The sequence below is a fragment of the Mya arenaria genome, chromosome 7 (genome assembly GCF_026914265.1).
Source record: "Mya arenaria isolate MELC-2E11 chromosome 7, ASM2691426v1".
Classification (NCBI taxonomy): domain Eukaryota; kingdom Metazoa; phylum Mollusca; class Bivalvia; order Myida; family Myidae; genus Mya; species Mya arenaria.
The window spans coordinates 69344245-69370991 of NC_069128.1; the positions used below are offsets into that span (position 1 = coordinate 69344245).

At 34.4% G+C, this 26747-nt stretch overlaps 1 protein-coding gene across 2 annotated transcripts; it reads left to right on the plus strand.

Annotated features, from left to right (window-relative positions):
• The first annotated feature begins 2485 nt into the window (after positions 1 to 2485).
• Positions 2486 to 25318, plus strand: LOC128240796 (ras-related protein Rab-27A-like). 2 transcript variants are annotated; one of them, XR_008262305.1, is made up of 7 exons: positions 2486 to 2532; positions 7862 to 7933; positions 9414 to 9520; positions 12083 to 12168; positions 14478 to 14705; positions 18192 to 20916; positions 20970 to 25318. XR_008262305.1 is itself a non-coding variant. In XM_052957669.1 (6 exons), exons 2-6 carry the CDS (start codon positions 7870 to 7872, stop codon positions 18373 to 18375), a joined length of 669 nt encoding a protein of 222 aa, XP_052813629.1. In that variant the 5' UTR covers positions 2486 to 2532; positions 7862 to 7869; the 3' UTR covers positions 18376 to 25318. The 2 variants fall into 2 exon arrangements, 1 of the variants encoding a protein (XP_052813629.1); XM_052957669.1 differs by having other exon boundaries at positions 18192 to 25318.
• The last annotated feature ends 1429 nt before the right edge of the window (positions 25319 to 26747 follow it).

The window sequence follows — 26747 nt, forward strand, 5'->3', positions numbered from 1 at the left end:
ACATTAGGCTTATCAGTGTGGTAACTTGTTCAATGCTGAGCTAAGCTTTTGTGAGTATATAAGCCACTGCATCACTGTAATGCATCAGTCAATTGTAACCACGACACCCCCCCCCCATCCCCCCAAGTGCGGAGAATACCGGGGACTTTAACTTTCGGTCCAGCCAAGCCCGGGTAAAATCACCGCCCTGTGGGATCGACTGGTAAAATCCCCGTCAAATGCCCCAGCACCCCAGGGAACCTAACTGAGGCCAGGGTGCCACAAAACCACCGCATTCATCCGGCACTGCGGGGCCACCTGGAAGGTAAAAACACTGTCCATTTCCCCGGCTATACCCGGTATACCCCCGGACCTGGTTGCCGTGGTTACAACTGACTGGTGCATAAGCGGCTTTTTGCTCCTGATGTTTCACCTGACAACAAGTAATATATTCAAAGTCAACTCCACATGAACTTTTACTAGACCGTCTAACTTTTTATCAACAAAAACAAATTAACAAATATTAACTGGACCAGCAGCAGAAGGCTTATTTTATCAGAAGAAGATCAACTTTACCACAAGAAAACCAACCAAGTCAGAAGTAGAACACCTTTGTCAGAAAACTATCATTATAAGAAGGAGAAAAACAGAATGTTAATGTAACATTACATCACATGTTTTTTCCTCAAATTGAGCACGAAAATATATTATGTACAATTTGTTTTGATTTTTTTGAATGAATGTTTGTCCCAATATAATACTTCGTAGATCAATTTAGTTATTTGTTTGTGTCTTACCTGTGACCCTAGTCAGCCATATTAAATTCGGTCAGTAGATTAGTTCATAAGTTTATGACTGTAATACATGTGTATGTATTGGTTTTAAATACGAGTGTCTCTTTAAGGAATTCATAAGTTAAAGGTCACTACCGCATCGTTTCGACTTCAAAGAGTACCGCTACTCCATAATTTGAGCTTTTAGTTCCTATGCTCACAACGCAACGAATGAGTAGCTCCCTGGTTGGTGCTCGAATGAGTAGCTCCCTGGTTGGTGCTCGAATGAGTAGCTCCCTGGTTGGTGCTCGAATGAGTAGCTCCCTGGTTGGTGCTCGAATGAGTAGCTCCCTTGTTGGTGCTCGAATGAGTAGCTCCCTGTTTGGTGCTCGACATTTAAGACATGACTTGGACAATGGTCTACTCAGTACTGGTTTAAGCACAGGAAAAAATAGTCTGGAGTTCCTTCCCCTAACATTATCGTTATCGGGTCAGGCAAAGACCAATAATGGCGGCGCCCTGTGGACACTATAAGTATATCAGTAAGCAGGGAACCAGACTAAGGAAAGAATGTGTTTTCTGTGGATCGATGCTGTAGATGGATAGATAAATGTTTTATTCCTCCATTGCGTATAAAAATACGTCAATACTAATCACCGACTTTAACATCAGGTCTTTTTATGATATAAATGGGGAATTTAATATTTTACCGAAAGTATATTTTAAACTGGAATCATTTTTTAGAAAGAGATATTTTCAACTTGATCCGTGAAATACTAGATTAGTTGTCATAGTAACCATTTTCCATTTAGAAAAAAAGCTAGAAATTATAAAAAGCAAAATGAAAAATAAGTTTTCTTCTCATCTCCCTCACTGGCGAAAGAGAGTGTTTGCACACACACAAAATAAACTTTTAAAAGATCTCATGATAAAGGTAACACACTAATGGACATTTTTTTATAAAAGCTGTATAAGCCATAAATTATGTTTGAACATGTATTACGTCTTTGGCCGGGCCTCTGGTCATTTTTGAACAAATTAAACAATACGACCAATTTTCCTTAAGTCCCACAAGTTAACATGTTTTAATTGTATGTCCTATAAACGTATTCGCGATGTGTTAAAATAATCATACCAAATTCAGAACCAAACTGACTATTGTTTTAAAAAGGAAAACAGGGTCGAGCCCAACTGCAGGCAGAACTTTTATTTATTTTTATTTTGGAACTATATTTTTTATGCTTAAACATATCACAATTTTCAGATATGCGGTCAAACCCCGTTTGCTCGGACTGCCAGAGACAGGCCAAAATACTTAAAGCCTCGGGAAATTCAAGCAAAGCAAGAATCCTTTCTGAATGTGTATTTTTCTTTGATAGGTTAAATAAAGTCCTGTTTAGCTAGTTCCCCTGAAGAGTATCCCCATCTAAAGTGGAGTTTTAGGATTTTTTTACATTTAAACCATTCTATAAGCGTTACTTCTTTAGAATTCAAGCCTGGCTTAGCCGTTCATTCATTTTCTTCATTACTTACATAATGTGAATATCATTTCATATATTTCCTAATGAACCAGCCCTTAACCAGTGTATTTTTTTAGAATTGTCGAACTAAGTTCATTAACACACGTACACTTTTTTTTCAACAGGGGAGGGAATGTATGCCAGTGCAGAGTTAATACAGGGGTATTAAATAGTAATAGTTGTGTTTAACCTTATTCGATTAAACACTGAAAACACAATCAGGAGTACCTTTCGTAAAGTTTTGATATATATATTTTCAGGTATTTTGATGTTATTTATGTTGTTGCTTATTATGGATTGAATATGTAGCATGCTAACAAAGTGTACATTTGGTTCTTCTCTATTCGACTCAACTTAGATTGTTTTCGTTTGAAAGAATCATCTAAATCAAAAGAACTGTTTACAACTTTATGCTTTTAATAGTTTTATTTTTATGTGCATAGTAAATAAAATCTGATCTTTTACAAAGAATCTAAGTTATTGACAGTTTTTTGTTGTTACCTTATTGAAGTCATTGCTCGTCGTTCTATACGCAAAAGTATTTTGCGATGGGGCACGTTTTCAACAGAGTTATTAACCATATCCTTAGTCATGCCTCAATGATTCCTAACAAACATTGGATTAGCCTGGACTATCTGTTTTATATGGATTAGCCTGGACTATCTGTTTTATATGGATTAGCCTGGACTAGTCTGTATATACAACTGCTTCAGAGTCTTTGACAATTTTTGTTTTGGCGTCTCTACGCGTCCATATCCCACTTGTTGTTTTCCTAGCCAAGGATGACACATCCCAGCACTCGGTCCAGCACTAAGTATATTAAAGATAAAGATAACAGGGCACCTGCTAGTTAGTGAAAAATTGGGATGCTTTGATGACAGATGGATGTGAATTTATGTTTTATGAAATACTAAGTGTAATAAGAGAAAGATATTGACTCAAAATATTTTATGTGTAACTTTTGTGTTTTTATTTAACACTGCAGTAAGATATTGTGGAGTTACAATTAAAAAATATATTTTACATTGGTATGAATCAGTTGACTTGTGGTGTTTAGGGAACAAAATGAATGTCCAAGTGTTAAAAAAGTACACTAAAAGTGCATTATTGTGGCTAAGCCCGGACTAGAAATATCAGAAATGCCTGTGTGACAATATAGTTTGTGAATACAGTGGGGATCGAACCCATGACATCTTGCTCTGAAGGCGGACACTCGACCGCATTGCTTTAAAAGCTAGCCACAATAATGCACGTTAAGGGAACTTTTTTACACATAAATTATCATTTTTAGCCATAACCTTTCCCTTATTACACTAGTGTTTCATGAAACACTTATTCAGATTGGCTTCTGTCAACAAAGCATCGCCACTTTGAAACTATATAGCAGGTGCGCATTATCTTGCCATTAGATATACTTAGCGTTGGTATCTGTCATTCTTGGCTAGGAAAACAAGTGGGCTATGGACGTGTAGAGTCTCAAACAAAAAATTGTCAAAGACTCTGAAGCGGCTGTTAAGCTAGCTCTATATATATCCATATATATCCAATATCGGGTGACCTCCTAAATTTTTCTTAAGGTCAATTTGCTTGCCATAGAGGCTTATTATACTAAGTGAGTCATTTACATTGGGCGCCAAATGTGACAAACTTCACAAATAATTATGCTTTGTGCTTATGTTTGGGATGAAACTCATGACCTCTTGCTCTGCAGGAGGACACTCTAACGCGTCTTTTCTATATCGAGACAGTATAAGTGATGCTATTAATCTAATACCCAGTTACACCTGGACCAGGCATGCTCGAAATATATCTCAGTTTTTGGCACGCTCATATCAGGAATGCCTAAACCAGACTTGGACAATGGGCTCATTTCTTGCTAGAGATAATGAAGTTTATTAGATTGTAACTAAATGGGTAATGCTTCTTAAGACTGTACTTTTTTAATGTGTTTTATAATTGGTTTAGCAAACAATGATTAGGCTGGAAAAAGTTACAGGTATTCAACATTTTATTTGTAGAAATTTTAATATGATTTGGTACAATGTATTATTAATTATTCAAAATATACACCCAGTTTAAATTACTACCGGTATATACATATACATGTACTTATAATGCCTCATTTATATTTCAATATGCTCCCACTCCTTATCTTTAATCTTAGGTGCGGTGACCACAGTTGCTTGAAACAACCTGCGTATCAACAAACAAAAATATTAATTTAGTTTGCCAAGTATTGGTTTCCATACACCTCCTAAGCTGTATACATGTATGTAGGCAACGTTTTTACACTGATGTCACCAGGCCACAATATCACGAAAATACTAAAGTCAATGCTCATACTTAGTCTGAACTCATTTTACCATATAAAAGCATATAAAATTATAGTCTTCTTCAAAATCTTGCCTGTTTTATACTTTTTGAAAACATATTTTTTCACAGAATGTGATGATAAAAAGACTTTGTCAATATTTCAAAGAAAACTAGTTATAGAGCAAAAAAATATTCTTTAGTATTTTATAAAGAATACAGAATTGTACTCAAATACATTTTTGGCTGTAGAATATATTTCCCTTGGAATTCGACCAAAGGTTTTTTTCAGCATACTCTATGATAAAATGCGCTTGTAAAACTGTCAAAAAGATGTATGATTTTTAATAAATTTTGATGTTATAATGTGATAAAATTGTGTTGCTTGGATGTTTGAGAGTGTCTAATTGTTATCAGTGATGCTGTAATACTTCAGGGGCATATGCTGCATCTGCTCTAATTGCAATACCATGGATACGAGATACAAGAATCAATATTTAATATCGGGTATACAATAACAAGAAACATTAGCTCAATGAGCCATTTTCCAACATGAATAACACACAATCATGTATATGTAACATAACAAAAGTTAAACTTATAACAATGAATTGGTGACTTTGAAATAAAAGCATATACACTTAACAACTTTTCTAACGCTACCAGTAGCCTTTTCGCATTAATTTAAAAACTAATGAGGATAATTGCGTGAAATTTTCAGGGTAGTTAAAGTAATATATTAGACAGTGATTGTTGGAAAACAAACAACAGACATTTCCGTGTTTTGAAGATTTTGTATTTTATTCGATGCAACCCCCACTTTACAAAGTCGCAAAATTTATCGGATAAATACAATTACTAATAAAGTGAAAGTCTAGGTCTCCAATCTTGAAAATGTCCTTGGAATGCTAATAACAAAATTCGTACACGACCATCTTTATCGTATTAATTAAAGCATGATTCATCGGTAAATAATACAGCCGCCCAGTCCGCTCTGGTCATCCGTAAGTGACGACGAGCCCAGCGTAAACGGGTTAGTTTGTGCTGATCAGTTAAGATAATCCCATGAAATGGGCGTCTGCAGCGTACACCATTTTCCCTCAATCTTCTACGCACAGTCTGGGCGCTGATAGGGCGACCATGCGTTCTAACTGTTACCCTCGATGTATCAGTAGCTCGACGTCACCTGTCTTGAAGGTGTGTATTCAGAATGTTTCTGTCCTGATTTCTTGTAGTAGCTCGTCCTCTTGGTTGGCGTGGCAGGTCTCGGACAAAGCCTGTCATTCTGTAATTACGAAGCAAACGTATTACTGATGTGCAGTGCACGTTCAGCATTCTTGCAACCTGAAAATGAACGAAATTTGCAGGTTTCTGAAAATGGCCTAAGTTATATTTAATATCTTTTTTTTAAAAGTCTGATCGAAAACGAAATTATAATGACTGGCAAAAAATAAGTAAACGAACACTTACAACATTGTAACTTGCACTTGCTCTTTCTTGGTTTGACAGTTTCGGCATTTTAAGAATCTTTCCTAATAACTGATGCAAATGTCGATGCCCATGAATTTAATTGTTTATTTTTAGACTACTTAGAAAGTACATGTATTACATACCAGTAAGCACAAGTTTCACGTGCACCGCGCCTCTAAAAACGAGTTCTTGGAAAAATAAAATCGATGCCCACATGAGCAATTAAACAGTTATTTATTGTTTTTTTGGGGGGGGGGAAATAAATATAAAATCACATTAAAATATAATAATAACAGTGATTATAAAAACGAAATTTAATTTATTAAAAATTTGCAAGAATACAGTTAAGAATGTGGAGTACTGAATAGTTGGCTAATTTGCGACTTTGAAAAAAGGAGTTTCATTGAATAATTAATAAAATCTGTTATCTTTTAGAATTCTTTTATTGTAAATTTTATGTCATACAATGTCCTCTGTATTAATCTATATTTCCTGAAAATATTATTCAGTTCCTTTCGGTAGTTTTAAAGTTATTGCGAAAATGCTACTGGTAGCGTTAGAAAAGTTGTTAAGTGTAGTTTTAATGGGTAACATTATTATTGAAAGAAGTATTTACAAAAAACATTTCTAATTATATACATGCATACAATTACAAAAAATAAGATGTATTATAGCACTGTATACAGTGATAACACCAACTATGTCCTCAAACTACAAGTTGATTGAAGAAATTGTAACAATCGCCAACTTCAAATTCAGATGAAGCTAATTTTCATCTACTGTTTAATTAATGTTATTAATTTACTACCTTGTTGCAGAAATGTTTATTTATGCCTACATGTAACTGGTATAGAATAGTAGATGTATTTATTTCCCATATGATACTTAAGTGTATTTCTAGCTTGTCTTTTTTTCAAAGGGAAAAAGTTGAGGTATTTATGATATCCCTGGTGTCCTTGAAGGAGTGATAAATTGGTAACCTCAAACATGTTAAGTTCAAGATATTGAAATGAAACTTGGTAAACATGCTTCCAGCGACAAAACTCACTTGTAAACCAGGACCCATAACTCTTTAAGAGTTATCATTGTCCAACACAACAATAACACATCAATTATGAGTCAGATTTATAATTGATGTTTTATTGATGTGTTGACCCCATGACATTAAAAAAAACAGGTGATCACTGACGTGTACTCAGTGTGGTGCTCTTTTTGATGCATCTAGCAGATAGATGAACTTGTATAACCATTTGTTTTGTTTGTGTTTTGTTATAATGGCAATATAACATTTTGTTTAAGGTTCTTTTATATTCTCATGCTGGACCGTCTCTTATGTCCATCCTCGTTTTAAGTTGAGATAGACTGTCATACCCATGTACCTGGAGCATATTTTCTACTTTTATAAGCATTTTGATATAGAAGCATTTCTGTTTAACCAAAAAGTACTGTATTGAGTGCATGTATGTATTTTATTTATTGTGAGAAAATAATGTGTACAAAGCAATCTGGTCTTCATTTTTCCCATTAATTCAAATGTTTTATATACTCTTCCCCTACCAGGAGACCAGGGAATAAATATATCTTTTCCTCTGCTTAGGGATATGGTTCGTAATTGTCCGAGCGTTAGTTTCTCAATCTTTATGTCATTTCAATATCGGAGTAAAATGTTTTTATTCTTGCAGACAAAAACAGCTATTAGCCTTAAATAAGCAGATATGGTATATACATGTATATCTTAGATACAGTACACCCCATGTGTTGGATGGATCAATAATAACAAATTCTAATAATTCTGTTTTGTATTTTCAGTTTTGAACATGGGGGAATCTCCCAACCATGGCCTGTCAGACTATGACTACCTCGTCAAATTCCTTGCCTTAGGTAAACATTCTTGAGGTTACAGTACTTGATATAGGCCCTATGGGGGTATTGTCATGTTCCTGGGACACCTGTGTGTTTACAGGTGACGCAAGTGTAAGAATAGCCTCTCTTCAATTAAAATTAATAAACAAAGCAGAACAGTACAGAATTAGTCTTCCCACGCTTTCAAATCAGTGTTGTTTTTTAAAAAAATATTCACTGCCTGTGCCTCAAAATAATGGGAAAAATACAAAATAAGGCCAAAAACCTAATTTAATGGCAAATTTACATGTTTTCATTTTTGTATGCATACGTTATGCTGTAAAAGAGTAAGTCTTGTCTAGATATTATTTATTTTTTCAAGAAAACATTGCTTTTTGATTCGTTAACATAATCTGCATTCATTAAATTGGGAAAAAATATTTTGTGGGGAAATGGACATTTAGACATGAGGAAACAGCCTTTAGAAGGCAGTAAATTGGAAATTAAAAGGTACGTATACATCAGTGTAATGAAATGCCTGTTTGGGGGTATTGTCTGCTTTCTGTGACACCTTCTTTATTTGTAAAGGTGACTCACAGGGCTTTTTCTGCCCATTTTGGGAAAAAGACACTACACATTTTGGGAAGACTTGCATCGTGAAATATACCGAAATTGTGAAATTTGACAGTTAAAAGAACAAGCTTTCCAGTCTTCTGCGAATGAGGAAATTATTAATTTGTTTTCCCTTTCAAAAGACCTGAAGAGGCGGAAAAATCAATTGCAATAATTCATGACAGATAATATTTCATACTGATCTCTGAATGTGATGAAAATCAATGAACACATAATATATCATGATGTTTAATGAACCAGTACAAGTAAAAAGTCATTCATTAAAAAAACAAAAACTTTTGATTGGGATTTTTTTCAGGAGATTGGGAAAAATATCTTATATTTTGCTTTGGGAATGGGTCCGATTGTTGGACTCGTGGATACTATAGAAAAAGCCCCGACTCAGGTGTAGGAAAGCCATTTCTTCTATAAACCTTTACAATCAATGTCTGCACTAGACTCCAAATTAACAAGAACTTGTACATGAGCGTAAACATACTTTTAGGTATATTGTTTAATTTTTGTAACACTTATATTTTGGTGACTCAGATGCTAGCGAGAAACATATATATTGTTGAGACCAAATTATCAAGTATTTGTACGTCAGTGAAATGGAAAATTTTGTTTTGGGGGGTATTGTCTAATTGTGACACAGTCTTTTTTAACTGTTGATTTGGGTGGCCCAATTCCTTTGAATATCCTTTCTTGATGAACTTAAACCATATAACATTGCACTTTTCTGTTATACTGTTGTTTGGCGTTTATCATTAATGGTGTAAAATTTTTAAGGGGTGAAAGCAAAAAGGTTCTATCTAATGCTATATTTAATGTCACTATGATCAAATTAATGAAACACCTATTTTGGGGTTGGTGTTGTCTAAATCCTGTGTCACCTTTATATTTACAGGGGACTCGGGTGTTGGCAAGACATCTCTCCTATACCAATACACAGACAATCTCTTCTCGGGAAAGTTCATCTCAACTGTTGGTATTGACTTCAGGGAAAAGCGAGTGGTAAGCAGGGTTCTCAATAAGTTTCGGTTGAACCGTCTCAAATAGTAAAGTTACCGACCAGCTTCTACTTATTCTACTGAAAATCAATTTAGTTTTCCAAATTTGAAGCGGCCCTATTGCCACTTGAACCGTCCATTTTGGCCAGCAGCCGGTTTTTATTGAGAACACTGGGTAAGAACACTGCATCTTTATGTTGAGTTGTTAGCTGGTCTGCTTTACGGAGAAAATATTAGTCAAGGTATTGTGATAGCAATAGTCTCGCTGTCTGCAACATCGTCAGCTTAGCAATAGCAATGACTCAAAACCTTTCAAGGTATTTAAGTGAAATTATTAATTATATCCAGACACAATGCACAATTATGCAAGACCCGTAACACTAGCTAAAAAAATAATAATAACTGAAGTCCAACAAAAACAAAGGAGTGCTCAGTGGCGTTCTTGTTGTTTCATTTATCTCCCATGCCGAACGGGACAACAATATCCCTTTCATAGTTCTTTTCAAATTCTTTCTCTAATACCTGTGCATGTCACATAAATTTAATGAATCATATGACACATTCAAGTAGTTAAAATGATGGTCTGCAATCTTGAGTCTCAGCTTCAAGAGCTTAAAGTGACACTCTCATTTAAAATCAATACATTCACACGTTTAACAAACATAAATTTTGAGTGATACATTGAACTGATTACTAAATAATGCATTTATGGAAAATATTTACTACTGGTAACAAGATTGCAGCCGTGTATTTAATAGCTAAAAACGCAAAAAATATTAAATGATTGGTGAGTGCTGAAACATTTATTGTGGTCTACTATTGTCTCATAACGTAGAAATACCGTGTTATCTGCACCTTTCTTTCAAATTAAACTCGGTATCTTTCATAAGAATTATTGTTTTTGACATTTATTCATCCTTTTTGGTATATTTAAACAATAGTATTAATTGCGCTAAATCTTTTTTGGGAGTATTAGAGTGCATCTTTAATGAATATGGACCTGTGGCCTGTATTCTGCAATTTGTAAAACCATGTACCTCTCATGTGGTCCGTTTTAATAAAGATCAATGTCATAATTATATACTGAACCTTTTCATAGTGACATATTTTCTTATTTTGCTATGTATACGTATATATTTGTTTGAATTTAACTTTTACCTGAATACTTATAAAGCAAAGTTGAGGAATTATATATATACAGTGGTAATCAAAAATCCAACCTATTCAAATAACCAAGTAAGATAACTCTATTCTGCATTAAATGTTTATAATGGCCCTTATTCAACCTGGAAATTCTGGTTAAGGTTTTGCATGTAACTACATTTAAGTCATATCTCAGCAAATACACCATTTATTGCATTGATTAGCTTTAGACATGTGTTACCGACTTGATTAATTAAGTTAGATACTCTATCATGCATATAATGCAAAGAATTGCCCTTTATTATTCAACATGGAAATTCTGGTTAATAAGGTTTTTCATGTAAGCACACATAGGACAATATCGCACAACTACTTGATGTATTCTATTGAGACATTATGCAACAGTACTCAACCATCCAATTTACTTGAATAACCAAATGAAATATTAAACTGTTTTGCATACAATACAAATAATGGCCTTTTATCAAATAATGGCCTTTTATCAAATAATGGCCTTTTATCATTCAACTAAGAATTTTACGTCAATATCTCAGCTAATGTATCATGTATTGCATTGAAACTTTATACAAGGGCTCCCAACCCTCTTAAATAATCAGGTAAGATAACTCTTTCATGCATATAATATAATTTTTGTCCTTTTATCATTTGACTTAGAAATTCTGGTTAAAGTTTCCCCATGTGTTCAAATTTTACAGTGATCCATGCCTGTTTCACCAAAACTTTGAAATCCATAAACTTAACAGCAGCAGAATGGTCGAGCGCGATGTCTCTGTGACAGCTCTTGTTCATTATACAAGATAAAAAAATCTTTATTTTAAGTCGGATATATGATAACAAGTTAAATTAGCTCAAGAACAATCATCTGACATAAAATTAAAGGTTAAGGAAGTAAAAAGCAAACAGGTATGATAACGTTCATGACTAGTCTTGAAATTTAAAGGACTGAGTACTTGCAATTTCAGACTTTTGTATAGTTTGTTTTTTGCTGGCTCAGTTGTATTTAAAACAGAGAAAAATACCTTGAAATGGCTGTACAAGGCTTCAGAAATATTTTGAACAGGGAAATAAGCCCCTTAAGCTTAATTGAAGCTCAATCCCTCATACTGAAAGTAAATATTCTGGATTTTATGATTGGGATATTTATTTGGTCATCTCTGCAAAGAAGAACCTAGCCACCTTACCCATTCTAAATGGGCTGATTAATGCCAAACAAAGTTTTTTTATATTGGCCTTAGGACAGTATTTCACAATGTCATTTATGATTTAAGAATAGTTATCTTACAGATCCACAGAGACCCAATTACAGAAGAAACTTTTGGGTTGAGCCAGAGGGTTCATCTACTGTGATGGGAAGGCTGCTGTCAATTATGCTAAATTGTGATGTATCCTTTCTATATTTTAGATACACAGAGCCCCAGGTTCAGATGGTACTTATGGACGAAGTCAGAGGGTTCATTTACAGTTGTGGGACACTGCTGGGCAAGAGAGGTAGGTTGAAAGGTCATTGTATTCTAAAGCTGTCTGTATTTCAAAGAAAAAAGCCTTGGTATTGTCTTAGCCTTGTATCCTTGTCAGTGTCATTGTTGTGTAAAAACATACCTTGGCCGTAACTGAAATAGTGTTAATTTAAAAGATATTCAAATGAAACTTGCCAGAGGAAGCCCTGAATGAAACTTGCCAGAGGAAGCCCTGAATGAAACTTGCCAGAGGAAGCCCTGAATGAAACTTGCCAGAGGAAGCCCTGAATGAAACTTGCCAGAGGAAGCTCTCAACTATGGCCTTAATAATTGTCAGTTATGCCCCTTGTTCGAATGAAAAAAGAACAAAAACAGATGTTAATCTGCAGCATATTGGTAAAATTTGTCCTTGGAAGATTATGAATTTTGATATTATTTTACCCATGACAAAATTTAAAGGGGGAATATTGTAGTCATTCTGTGGTTGGTCTGGCTGTCCGTTTCAATTGTTCTTGACTAGAGGATTACTTGAACACCTTTGGATGGAATTTATTTAAACTTCATACGATGAAAGAACAATATAAGAGGAAGTGCAGTGTACAAGAACCATAACTCTATTCTAGAGGCAGTGCATTGTACGAGAACATTTCAGTCAACTGCTTACCCTTTGTTACATTTTCTGGTCAGCAACTTCTAAATTACTCTATGGGTTTAAATATAAAAAAACACACTTGTGTTGAGCATGAGAAATGGAAAAATAGTTAGCCATTCCTGTGTCGAAGCAGCATTTGGGGTGTTTGTCATTCCTGTGACAGCTCTAGTTTATAGAAGGTTTAGGTCAACTGTGAGGTTTGTGACATTAGTGAAAATAACATGAATTATAATTATTTTCAATGAAATAAGATGGTTCTAGAGCCATTGTGGTGCAAAACAGAGCAGAGAAAGTGTCCAAAGGTCAATGTTGAGGGGGTTCAAGGTCAATATTAAGGGCATTCAAGGTCAATGTTGAGGGGGTTCAAGGTCAATGTTGAGAGTTTCAAGGTCAATATTAAGGTCATTCAAGGTCAATGTTGAGTGGGTTCAAGGTCAATATTAAGGGCATTCAAGGTCAATGTTGAGGGTGTTCAAGGTCTATATTAAGGGGTTCAAGGTCAATGTAGAGGGTGTTCAAGGTCTATATTAAGGGGTTCAAGGTCAATGTAGAGGGTGTTCAAGGTCTATATTAAGGGGTTCAAGGTCAATGTAGAGGGTGTTCAAGGTCTATATTAAGGGGTTCAAGGTCAATGTAGAGGGTGTTCAAGGTCTATATTAAGGGGTTCACGGTCAATGTTGAGGTGGTTCAAGGTCAATATTAAGGACATTCAAGGTCAATGTTAAGAGGGCTGAAGGTGATAATGTCAAATATTAAAAGGTAAACCAATACTGAGTCTTAAATTCATAAAATGGGATAACATAACGGTCATGCACAAATTCTGTTAAAAGTCAAAGTTCCATATTTTATCCCACATTTAATTTGTTTTGAGCTTTTTTTTATATTATTGAATTAATAGTATGACTTTTTAAAAGGAATAAGTTTATTGACCTCTGCGATATTTGTTTTTATATTCCTTTTCTGAACTCACAGCGAACAATCCTTCGTTAATATTTGAAAGCTGGCTTACGCAACTCTCTACTCAAAACCTTTATATTGTCCTGGGGGGGGGGGGGATTGAATTACATACTATTTTATTTATACGTTCAGAACTCTTAACAACAGCTTCTTTCCAGGACGCCATGGGTTTTATACATTATTTTACCAGTAAAACATATAACCCACAGGGGGTGGGGATTGAATTACATACTATTTTATTTATAGTGGGTTTTATACATTGTTTTACCTCAAGGCTCCTTCAGTAAAACATATAACCCACAGTGGGAAGGCAATTATTTTAAAAATATATGGGTGGGTGCCTTTTTTGCTTCTGTAGGGGGGTTGTATAATGTAAAAGTGCCTCCCCTTGGGGGTTATATGTTTAAATGGAATAGCCCACAGCAGTGAACAATCCTTTGTTAATAATTATAAGAAACTGGTGGATACAACTCTCCATTCTATGAATGCTGTGAAATACTGTGAAAACCCTGATATTGTGTTGTTTGGGAACTAGGAATGCCTACATTAAGGCTATTTTTATTTCATTTCTAGGTTGGACATTAGCATTTTCCCAGAATATCATTGTTTTATACTCTGTGGCATTCTCTAACACTACAGTATTTGTCTCAGCTTCTTTCTCAAGCATACTGGGAAGCATAGATTTTGTTTTGCGTAAGAACATGGAACTGCATTTCCTGTTTTATCTGTAGGTTCCGAAGTCTGACGACTGCATTTTTCCGGGATGCCATGGGTTTTATACTGCTTTTCGACCTCAGCAATGAACAATCCTTCCTTAATATTCGAAACTGGCTCACGCAGCTCTCCACCCATGCCTACTGTGAAAACCCGGACATCATCTTGTGTGGGAACAAGGTGGATCTGGAGGATTCGAGGATGATCACAGAGGAACGGGCTCGGGAGGTGGCAGAAAAACATGGGTGAGTATTTTCAAATATCGTACACAATACTCATGTTCATTTTGCTCCCCCCCAGGTTTTAAGTGAGAAAAGCCCTGGCCCATTTTCCAAAATGGTAGAAAAAATTGGTACATGCAGTAATCCCTTGAATAAAAATGTCCTAGTTCTGTGCATTAGTTCATTAATGATATGAAGCGCCTTTTTGCATTCTATTTATATAAAACTGACAAACTATATTATAAAATACGTCCCTCCTTCTGTCCGTCTGTTGCCTGTCTTTGTGCCAGCCTGCCATAATAAATAATAATGCAATGTTTTTGTATCTAAAGTTTCAATCTTAAGATTTTATGTGTGCACCAAACAAAACTGACTTACAATTAGACATAAAAAATTAGATGTCAGTCAAGTATTTCATGTTTTTATTGTTTTGAAAGTGGACCATTTTAAAAAATATGTTGGCCAATCAAGAAAAGAATAAACTTTTTAATGTTCAGATTAACCAATATATAAATAAAAAGGTTTATCAGATGACAGAGATCACATGTGATTAATTATACAGGCTGTCCAGCGGCCCTAAAATTCCTAAAACTTTCTAATTTTTTCAGTTTTGCTAAAATTCCTAATAAAACTCAAAATTCAAAGGGAGTTCCAAAAAAAGCCCTTATTTTTTATGTCAATTCCTACTCTTTTTTACGCTACTCATGAAAATATGTTTTTCTATGACACTCATGAAATAAAATACGATTTTACACTGAAAGAAACAAATATCCTCTATTTAACAGATGACAGTGATGTGATTAATACATTGTTTTGTTTAAGTTTAATTTGGTTGTTATTTTAATTTCCTTGTTAGTTACTCATTGCTTAAGTTTCCTTCAAATTTAAATAATAAGATAAAAAAACTACAAGGCCAAGCCCACTGAGAATAAATCAAATATTAACCCAGTTAAGCAGCACAAGAGGCCTGGCACATGAGGTCTATTAAGACGGGCTTATGATAAGCCGGTTCCCCTTCCATGTTTCACTCTCATTGGAGGCCACCTTGTCAATATCGTTTCAGACATCTTACATGCCGGGTAAAATATTTATGACACTGATTTAGGACATAATCCCAAAATACTTTCTCATCTTTTTGTTTTGAATGTTACTCATGTAAGATCGTAAACAGTATAGTTTGGGTTCAAATGAATTTCATGGTATGACTATATTTTGTTGAATGCTTTTTAGCTCGACTATTCGAAGAATAAGGAGGGCTATACTACTCGCCCCAGCGTCGGCGTCTGGTTAAAGTTTTAGGGCAAGTTGGGATTTTCACTTATAAGTCCAATACCCTTCCTTCAATTGACTTAATATTTCACACAGTTGTTTTGGGCCATCACATAATCAGGTTAGATAACTCCATATTATCCTTTATACAAATTATGGCCCCTGATTGACTATGGAACTTAGGTTAAAGTTTTAGGGCAAGTTGGGATATTTATTAATAACTTCTATATCCTTCGTTCAATTGACTTAATACTTCACATAATTGTTCAGGACCATTACACAATGTGGTTACATAACTTCATATTATCCTTTATACAAGTTATGGCCCCTGATTGACTTAGGTGAAAGTTTTAGGGCCGGTTAAAGTTTTAGAGCAAGTTGGGATTTTCACTTAAATAAGTGCAATACCCTTTATTCAATTGACTTAATACTTCACACAGTTGTTCAGGGCCATCACATAATAAGGTTAGATAACTCCATATTATCTTTTATACAAATTATGGCCCCTGTTTGACTATTGAACTTTGGTTAAAGTTTTAGGGCAGGTTGGGATATTTATTGATAACTTCTATACCCTTCATTTAATTGACTTAATACTTCATACAGTTATTCAGGACCATCACACAATGAGGTTACATAACTCCATATTATCCTTTATACAAGTTATGGCCCCTGATTGACTTAGGTGAAAGTTTTAGGGCCGGTTAAAGTTTTAGAGCAAGTTGGGATTTTCACTTAAATAAGTGCAATACCCTTTATTCAATTGACTTAATACTTCACACAGTTGTTCAGGGCCATCACATAATAAGGTTAGATAACTCCATATTATCTTTTATACAAATTATGGCCCCTGTTTGACTATTGAACTTTGGTTAAAGTTTTAGGGCAGGTTGGGATATTTATTGATAACTTCTATACCCTTCATTTAATTGACTTAATACTTCATACAGTTATTCAGGACCATCACACAATGAGGTTACATAACTCCATATTATCCTTTATACAAGTTATGGCCCCTGATTGACTTAGGTTAAAGTTTAAGGGCCGGTTAAAGTTTTAGGGTAAGTTGGGATTTTAATAAAAGAACTTTTATACCCTTCATTCAATGCACTTAATGCTACGCAGAATTATTGACGACCATCTTACAAGGAACATAACTCCATTTCAACCCTACATACAAATTATGGCCTTTGAATGATTTTTTTTTTTTATTTTTTTTTATTTAATTGAATATCTTTTGAAAGGCACATTTTTATATTCTTAACCGCATTTTCATATTGAATGACTTGCGTCATTGTTCGGGCGGGCTGGTGGGAGGGCAGCATCAGTCACCATAATTTTATGTATCGGATAATTTTAGCTTTTTAGCTAGGTTTGACATAAAGAGACCAAACTAAGTAAATACGAAGAGTTTATGGAGACCTTTTATTGGAATGCGTTTGAGGCCCCTAGGATCAAGGTCAAGGGTACTATTAATAGAAAAAGGGTTGGTATTGAATAACTTAAGTAAGGGTCTACATAGTGTGATCAAACTTGGTATATAGGAAGAGTTTATAGAGACCTTTCCTAAGATTGTGTTTTGGGCCCCGAGAGTTGTGGTCTAGGTCAAGGTCACTGTTGCTAAAAATCGAAATATGGTTAGTACTGAATAGCTCAGTTAGGGTTGACATAGTGTGACCAAACTTGCTATATAGGACAAGTTTATGCAGAGCTTTCATGGATTGCATTTTGGCCCCCTAGGGTCAAGGTCACTGTTTCTAAAAATAGATTACTGTTCCAGTAATTGTTGACATACTGTGACTAAACTTGATATGTAGGAAGAGTTTATGGATGACTTCCATGGGATTGTGTTTGGGGCCCTTAGGATCAAGGTCACTGTTAAAAAAAAATAGAAGAAAGTAGTTGAAACTGAATCTCTTCTGCCAATCATTAAAAACCTGGTTTTGTCACATCGGGATTCTTGTTCACTTTTTTATTTGATTGTTTTATTGCTTTTGACAGGCACATGATACATCGTTATTGTATTCACTTCTAAGTCAAAGCGGCGTAGTCGAGCGCGCTGTCTTACGACAGCGCTTGTTCAGAATATTGCTCTTATGGCAATAAATAAGAATGTAAACTAGAAGTCAAATTATATTGGTGACATTTACTTGGATAAAACTCACAATAAACATAAAATGGTATCAATATTTTATAACATAATGCCACATTACTAACTGTTCAATTCCTCTGAACTTGCAGACTTCCATACTTTGAAACAAGTGCTGCCACTGGTCACAACGTTGCCAAGGCGATAGAATGCCTACTGGATATGGTGATGTTAAGAGCAGAAAGATCTGTGGATAAGTCTATTTTTAACCGTTCTAAAAATAGACAAGGGTATGAAGTAGACGAGGCCAGCAGTGAAGGCGGATGTGGCTGCTGATTGGATGATATTTTTAGAATTGTGTAATATGCTTCATTTAGAATTTCAAAACAAAAATCAAATCAACTGTAAAGGCTGATGCTAGAAGGAAACACACACATATATATGACAGTTCATGTACTGATATTGTTAGAGCTTATTTGCACACAGCTTTGAACTGATTTTGACAACAACCATCTTTTTATAGTTCCATTCATTTTCCACATATTTTATGATGCTGTTTTTTCTCCAATCCGTTCGAATTGCGTTATTTGTTTTTTTCATTTTGAACACTTACCAAGCAGTAAATGAATGATATATACTTACTTGAATAGAAATTCAAAAATATAAGAACATTATGTCATCATCTAATCTTCCATACCATCAAGTACAACTTGTTTGGAAAATGATCTATTTTCTGTCAATTCTTTTCAAATGTTGAAGAGAGAAGAAATTTCATTTGATATTTAGATTTTATGAATAGTTTGTTCGTATTTTACCCATTGTTCAAATGCCGTGCCCAAGTATAAGGGGCGAGAAAGTTCTTTATTGTTGCATAAGCCTATTTATAACATTTCTATTAAACTTGTTGACTGGTATGTATCTCTCTGTGCAATATGAACGCTTTAATTAGAGAATCATTAACGTTTTTTCTTCAATTAAATTAATCTGCTCTCTATTTCATTTGTTTAATCATTTCATAGAATATAGAGCATGGTTGTTTGCAAATAATAAATATGATGCATAGAATCAATCTCATATTTATAGATTATGTAAGATAATATCATGTATGTAAAATGGATGGACTTCCTGTCTTCTTGTTTCATCGTTTAAAGGCACTAGACACCAGATGATACCGTTGCAGTAGAAATAGATGATGGTCAAAAACTTACATAAAGTTGACATCGTTACGTATGACTCATTGAATCATACTTATTGGTGCTTATGATGCATGTATCTTTCACCCTATTTTTAAACGTGTAAACTCAGCTGAGACGGTGACAAAATATTCTTTAAATCATGTGAAATGATGTATTATTGGCCTCATATTTTGCTCATATTGATAATTATGGGCTTGTTTTGAGGAAAAACTGTATTTGTGGATTTTGGGACCATCTGGTGTGTAGTCCCTTTAAAGAGCAGCACATGTTGAACAGTACATTTTTACAATGTATAAACCAAAATTATTGATGTTGGGTAATTGTTAGGAGATATTTTCAATCTAGTTGTAAATAGATTTGTTGAAGACATTTAAATTTATATTTACAACATGGATTCTTTTTTCTTTGGATAATATTAATATTTTGGTTGTTTTATTGCTCCCATTTAAAAAGTGAAATGTTCATGGCTAGTGATCCCATACATTTTTGTTAATGTTTGAAGGGCTAATTAAGTTGATTTTTGAAGTAAATATTTCAAATGTTTTGCAAACTTACTAAACATTCAAAAAGATAAGATATTGATAAGCTCGCCTGTGTTTTCCTAGTTGATGAACTGTTTTTGACCATCAAGCTTGCCTGTGTTTTCCTAGTTGATGAACTGTTTTTGACCATCATTTTGCTCAATCTCTGAATAATTGAATAATCTCAAAGAAATATAAATGATAAATATTTATGGACTTTCAAATATTTTCAGAAATCCCCATGAAAGGTGATTATTAAGTATTTATGTATTTCAAATTATTCCATTTGGAGACAAGGAGATAAATATGAATTTTTGTATTTTGAATTATTCCATTTGGCTGGACTTCTCAAGCTTCAGCACCCTTCCAAGAAAAATTATCTTGAACTAGCCCGAATACAGTTAAGTTCATTTGACAGTGAGATTATAGCCCATATAAGCCTGGTTATTTAAACTGGCAAGGCCAAAATATTTTTACATTCCCAAGCCGCCTTGTGCTAAATTTGTTCACTGCACCATTGTATAAGAAAAAGCTGTTGCCTTGTATCCATATTATTCCTGAATTTGTTTATTGAACCAGCATAATTCCCAACCCTGACTTAATTCTTGTTCATTGCTCATGTTTTGCAATAGACCTAACACTATGTTAAAATGCTGTAGATCTGGGGGCCGTTTTATCAGGAAACCTTAAGTCAGATTTTGTTCCTAAGAAAGATTTTTAACAATGCCAAAGTAATTTTGAAAATCTTTCTTAGGTACAAAATCACATCTTATGATTCTAGATGAACCCGCCCCAAGAACCTCATATTATCTCGTTTTTTTTTGCCTTTTTGGCTCGAAACAACCTTGTTCTCTATGTTTTACCTCCTTTATGTGTTGTTCAAAACTCATGCCTGTGATCCTCTTGAATATTTCTTCCAGATTTCTATTTTTATTCAATATGTATATTGTTATATTTATTATAAAAATTTGCATATACATGTATACTTTATATTGTTATGGCGCCTTAATACACTTTTATTTGTTTGGTTTATGCCAGGTACCAAACCACAATATATCCTTCCTAAATCGCTGGTGGTTCATAGAGTAATATCATGATATCACTCACTGTTTTGAAAATGTGGCCCTTTCTTCTGTGTAACCATAATGAAATGTTAGCAGGTACAAAGCTTGGATGAAATAGTAGTGACATCATTTCCAGAATGCGTTAGCAGGTACAAAGCTTGGATGAAATAGTAGTGACATCATTTCCAGAATGCGTTAGCAGGTACAAAGCTTGGATGAAATAGTAGTGACATCATTTCCAGAATGACTTGATTTCACAAATTATTAAGACGTGCTTTTGCAATTAAATACCAATTAGCTTCATTCTGAATTAGTTTAAAAAATAAAATAAAAATGTTTGTTTCAATGGAATTTTCATTTAATAATAATCTTGTGCACTGAAAGATCACACGTTGACTTACACTTTTTTGACAATACAATAGGAATACTCAGTTAACCTTCTTACTCTGCACACTTTTAACAGCCCTACTGCATTCATACCCGATAATGAAAACATTCACGCAATTTATTCTTTAAGACACTACAATAGGAATACTCAGTTAACCTTCTTACTCTGCACACTTTTAACAGCCCTACTGCGTTCATACCCCGATAATGAAAACAACCACACAATTTATTCCTTAAGACACTACAATTGTATACCGTTGTTTGGTACTTCTGGCATTAACCTCATACAAAATTCTTTGCAGTTGTATAAGGGATGCTTTCTGGTGCTATTACCTCATACTGTCATCTGGAAACATACTTTAGACTAGATATTGTCCGTTGTGTGCGTACCTGGCTGTTCAATGAAGTTATGGTGTCGTTGATATTACTTTCCATCTCTTATTTTCAGCTCTTTATTCATTCCATCTGCATTTATTTCCATATGAATGTCTTTTTTTCATGCCTTTGGGTGAAATATGGCGTTTTATCAGTGAAATAACAGCAGTGAAAGTTTGATATTTTCATTGCAAACAAAGGAGTGAAAATATCAACTTTAAATACTCCTTTTAAAATCAAATGTAGTTACTTCCCTTTGATCGAACCGAGAATACCTCATTTTTGAACCAGTTAATAATATCGAAATATTTGATCAAGGATTGCATATGCTCCAATAAAGATTTTATTCTACAAATATCCTACATATATCATGTGGTGAAATTGAAAATTATGATATTATTTCACTAAAGTGACTTAAAACATTTTACTTTCACCTTTCAATATACGTTTATATAACCTTCTTTTGTTTATAATTTAAATGCATTGTAAAAGGCCCTTTACTTAGGATGTATCCAATGGTGCTAGTTAAAAAAAACTCCAAATTTTTCTTTTTTGAAAATGTATGGCAAATATATCATTAAAAGCTGCAAAATGATTTTTAAGGATGTACTATATTACAAATTAACCAGGTAGAGAAATAAATGCAAACGCTTTTATTTTAATATTCTTTTTATTCAGATTTAATTTAAAGGGTGTCTTTATGTATTGATTTTAGGCCAAGACCATGTTCGTTCTGAAATTTAGATGTCTAGAAAGTTCGCTAAGATATGTTTTTTATTTTCTTATTCTCATTTCAAACTTGTAATCTTTATCCAACTGCAAAGAATTTCATTTGATGTCATAAACATGTGTTCGGTAAGTGACATTGTGTACATTCTTACATGTTTAAGTATTGTGTTAATCATGTAAGACGGTGTAGCTTTACATAGAGTTGTACATGTTGATAAAGGCTTATAATTCGCGAGGGATTAATCTCTACGAGTTTTGAAAATTTAAAACTTAAGAAATTACGACTGATTGTTTTATGGTTGTTTCTTGTAATAAAATAATAGCGTCGCAAATGATGGCTTCGGTCATTTTTTAATCTCGTACAATTAACAAATATACAAAGACAAAAAATGCAATACAAACTGTTATTTCGCAACAACAAAGCATTCTATAATGTTATTGTTTTCTCTGAATGACTATTGAGCAGTATAATTATTTTCTTGTTTTCTATGGAAAATGGCTGAGTGGTTCCGAATGTTTGTGTTCATATTCTTTTCATACTATACTATTTTTCATTCTTTATTTAAGGGGACCAAACTGCTTTTATTGAAACCAAGGCTCAAATTTCACGAACTGGTCTTCGTATAAATTGTTATAATATTCTCAAGACTTAAAGACTTTTTATTTCAGATAATCACAAGCTTTTTTTTGTTTTGTAAAAAGCAAGTTTAAACTAGCTTTTTGGTTAAACAACTTAAAATATTTAATTGATTGAATGAAATTTGGGCCTCAAATATAAGTTGTCATCTAATTTTATAATCTGATAAGAATTTAAACTCTCAGGGGTTTAGGACCTTCAATTATTGATTGAAAATTGTTTGCACTAAAATGAAATAATTGCTGATGATATTTCCTGCCATTGACTTTGTAGATGTGTATGGTTTAGAATTCATTTATATTTACTTAGATTTTTGTTTTTAAATATAATGCTAGTAATCTGTAACTAAGATATTATCTAGATGTGTATTATTTTGCAACCAGCTACATTTTTCATACATTGCTACAAATTGAAAAAAACAACACATTTATATATAAAACTTCTTTGGTTTTGTAAAATCTATTTTAAACTAGCATTTTGATAAAACAATTAATATAGTTAATTGATTTCATTAAATTGGGACTTGAACAATAATTAGTGATCCAATTACCGTATATAACTTACTAAGAATTTATACTCTTGAAGGTTTAAAATCTTCAATAATTGATTTAATATTTTTTGCACGTAAATAAATTAATTGCTGATTATATTTCCTGCCATTGACTTTATAGTTGTATATGGTTTGAAAATCATTTATATTTACTTAGATTTTTATTGTTTAAATATAATACTAGTGATCTGAAACTTATATATAATCTAGATGTTTATTTTTTTTCAATCAATTAGACATGTTTGATACATCGCTGAAATTTCGAACTTGTTTGTATAGAATTTTATTAGAAAGCATGCATTTACATATTGCAAGACGGCATTGTTCTGAAGTTAATTATTTAGGGCTATTTCACTTAAACATAACCCCCTCCCCCCCTAGTGGGAGAGGCAATTGTTTTCATAGTATATGGGTGGGTGTCTTTTTTAGCAAACTTGGACCCCAAAAGGGTAAATTTGCTACTGTAGGGGGGTGGCATAATTTATTAGTGCCTTCTCCCAGGGGTTATATGCTTAAATGGAATAGCCATAAAATTATGTTATGTTTGTTGAAGATTTATATTCATTTGTATAAATTGAAATTCATTTTCACAAATTCAGTATGTGCTCAGCTCTGTGTTCAACCATGAAGATACTACGCAATTAAATCTTGTTGTTTTCTTTTTTATGATATTAAATTCAGCTGATTGGTGTAAATATTTATATTGATGGTTATAGAAATACTTCATTTGTAAAAGGTATGGGTACAACTATTTAATTTCTATATCTACAAATGATGTGAGACATTCCTTTGATTATTCTGACAAATCAAATTCATTTCTGCCCTGCCAATCATTAGTACAAAAAATATAGTGAATTCAAAAAGGTGAACATTTTTAGTATACAAAAAAAACATCTCTAATTTTGTCATTTGGTGGGGGGGGGGGCAAATTAAATAATCAGTACGCCTGTTAATGTTTGTCAATTTGTTGTTTTGGAAACAACAACAACAAGATGAATGTTCTCTGCCTTCTATGGCGTTTTTCTGCATTTTTTGACATATACATATTGAGAGTTTATGTAAAAAAAAAATCAAACCAATGAACTAGTTGACAAATTTGGCTATTTTAAGCTAGTTTTGTTATGGTTTGTTTTGGCGTTTCTCAGATTTATTTTATTGATGTGCAATTCCCATCTGGTTGTGACGTGATGCTACAGTAAATCCATTTTTACGTGATTGACATCGTTGATGATACTGAGCTTTATTTGTCTGTATTATTTACAGTGAAATGTAATATGCCACTATGAATGAATACAGTCGAACCCCGTTGGCTCAAACTCCCAGGGACCGGCGAAAATACCTCGAGCCTCGGAAAATTCAACTTGCGGGAATGCTTAACGTGAGTATAAATAAATCCGTTTTGTACATCCAGTTCGAGACAATGAGGAATTCGGGCCAAACGAGTTCGAGTCAACGGGGTTCGACTGTACCATAGTTATGAAAAGTACTAACTTCTTTTCTCCAGACATTCATTCCATATAATAATGATATAACTGTTTGTTCTTTGTGAGTATACATTCTCGTGACTAATGTTTTCAATGATGTACATTCCAGTTTCCTTTTTTTTCCTTTTCTTCGGTATCGGAAAGGTATATACTTACATAAATGTGTTCTGTCGGTTTTGGAATATTCAAACTTCTTGTTTAAATTTAGATTAAAGTATATAAAAATATATTAAAATGTATTTATTTGCACACTGATAACACTTTTGCTTCTTATGCATGTATACATATTTGTTTTACTTATAAATACTTGTTAGATATTAATAAAATTATTATTGAGCTGTGAGGGTTTCTTTCTGTTCAATTTTCGAATGCTAAAACATATTCTTTTTTTTTTCAAATATGGAAGCGAAATTCCTAACTGTATTTTTCGTTTTTTTTTAAATATTGGAAGAAATTGTTTATTCTCGAAACATGAATTATCTATGTGTGAAGCATTCATAATCGTTTCGAGACAAAGTTGGAAATTCCAATTTTAATCAATTATGCGTTTATACCATTCAGTGAGTCTTGGCCCCCATTCCTAAGATAGTGAGGACTATATATTTCGCTTTCTTGGTACAAAATTATTGAAATTTTAATGGTCTGTGAGCGGATTCTCAGATACGGCCGGTCCTGTGAGTGGATTCTCAGATATGGCCGGTCCTGTGAGTGGACTCTCAGATATGGCCGGTCCTGTGAGTGGATTCTCAGATATGGCCGGTCCTGTGAGTGGATTCTCAGATATGGCCGGTCCTGTGAGTGGATTCTCAGATATGGCCGGTCCTGTGAGTGGATTCTCAGATATGGCCGGTCCTGTGAGTGGACTCTCAGATATGGCCGGTCCTGTGGGTGGATTCTCGGATACGGCTGGTCCTGTGATTGGATTCTCAGATATGGCCGGTCCTGTGAGTGGATTCTCAGATATGGCCGGTCCTGTGAGTGGACTCTCAGATATGGCCGGTCCTGTGAGTGGATTCTCAGATATGGCCGGTCCTGTGAGTGGACTCTCAGATATGGCCGGTCCTGTGAGTGGATTCTCAGATACGGCTGGTCCTGTGATTGGATTCTCAGATATGGCCGGTCCTGTGAGTGGATTCTCAGATATGGCCGGTCCTGCGAGTGGATTCTCAGATACGGCCGGTCCTGTGAGTGGACTTTTAGATATGGCCAGTCCTGTAAGTGGATTCTCAGATATGGCCGGTCCTGCGAGTGGATTCTCAGATACGGCCAGTCCTGTGAGTGGACTTTTAGATACGGCCGGTCCTGTGAGTGGACTTTCAGATATGGCCGGTCCTGTGAGTGGACTCTCAGATATGGCCGGTCCTGTGAGTGGACTCTCAGATATGGCCGGTCCTGTGAGTGGACTCTCAGATATGGCCGGTCCTGTGAGTGGATTCTCAGATATGGCCGGTCCTGTGAGTGGACTCTCAGATATGGCCGGTCCTGTGAGTGGATTCTCAGATATGGCCGGTCCTGTGAGTGGACTCTCAGATATGGCCGGTCCTGTGAGTGGATTCTCAGATATGGCCGGTCCTGTGAGTGGATTCTCAGATACGGCCGGTCCTGTGAGTGGATTCTCAGATATGGCCGGTCCTGTGAGTGGATTCTCAGATATGGCCGGTCCTGTGAGTGGATTCTCAGATACGGCCGGTCCTGTGAGTGGACTTTTTCGATAATCAAATGGCTAATGGCATGTAATCATAGCATACCCCATCCGCCCAGTAAA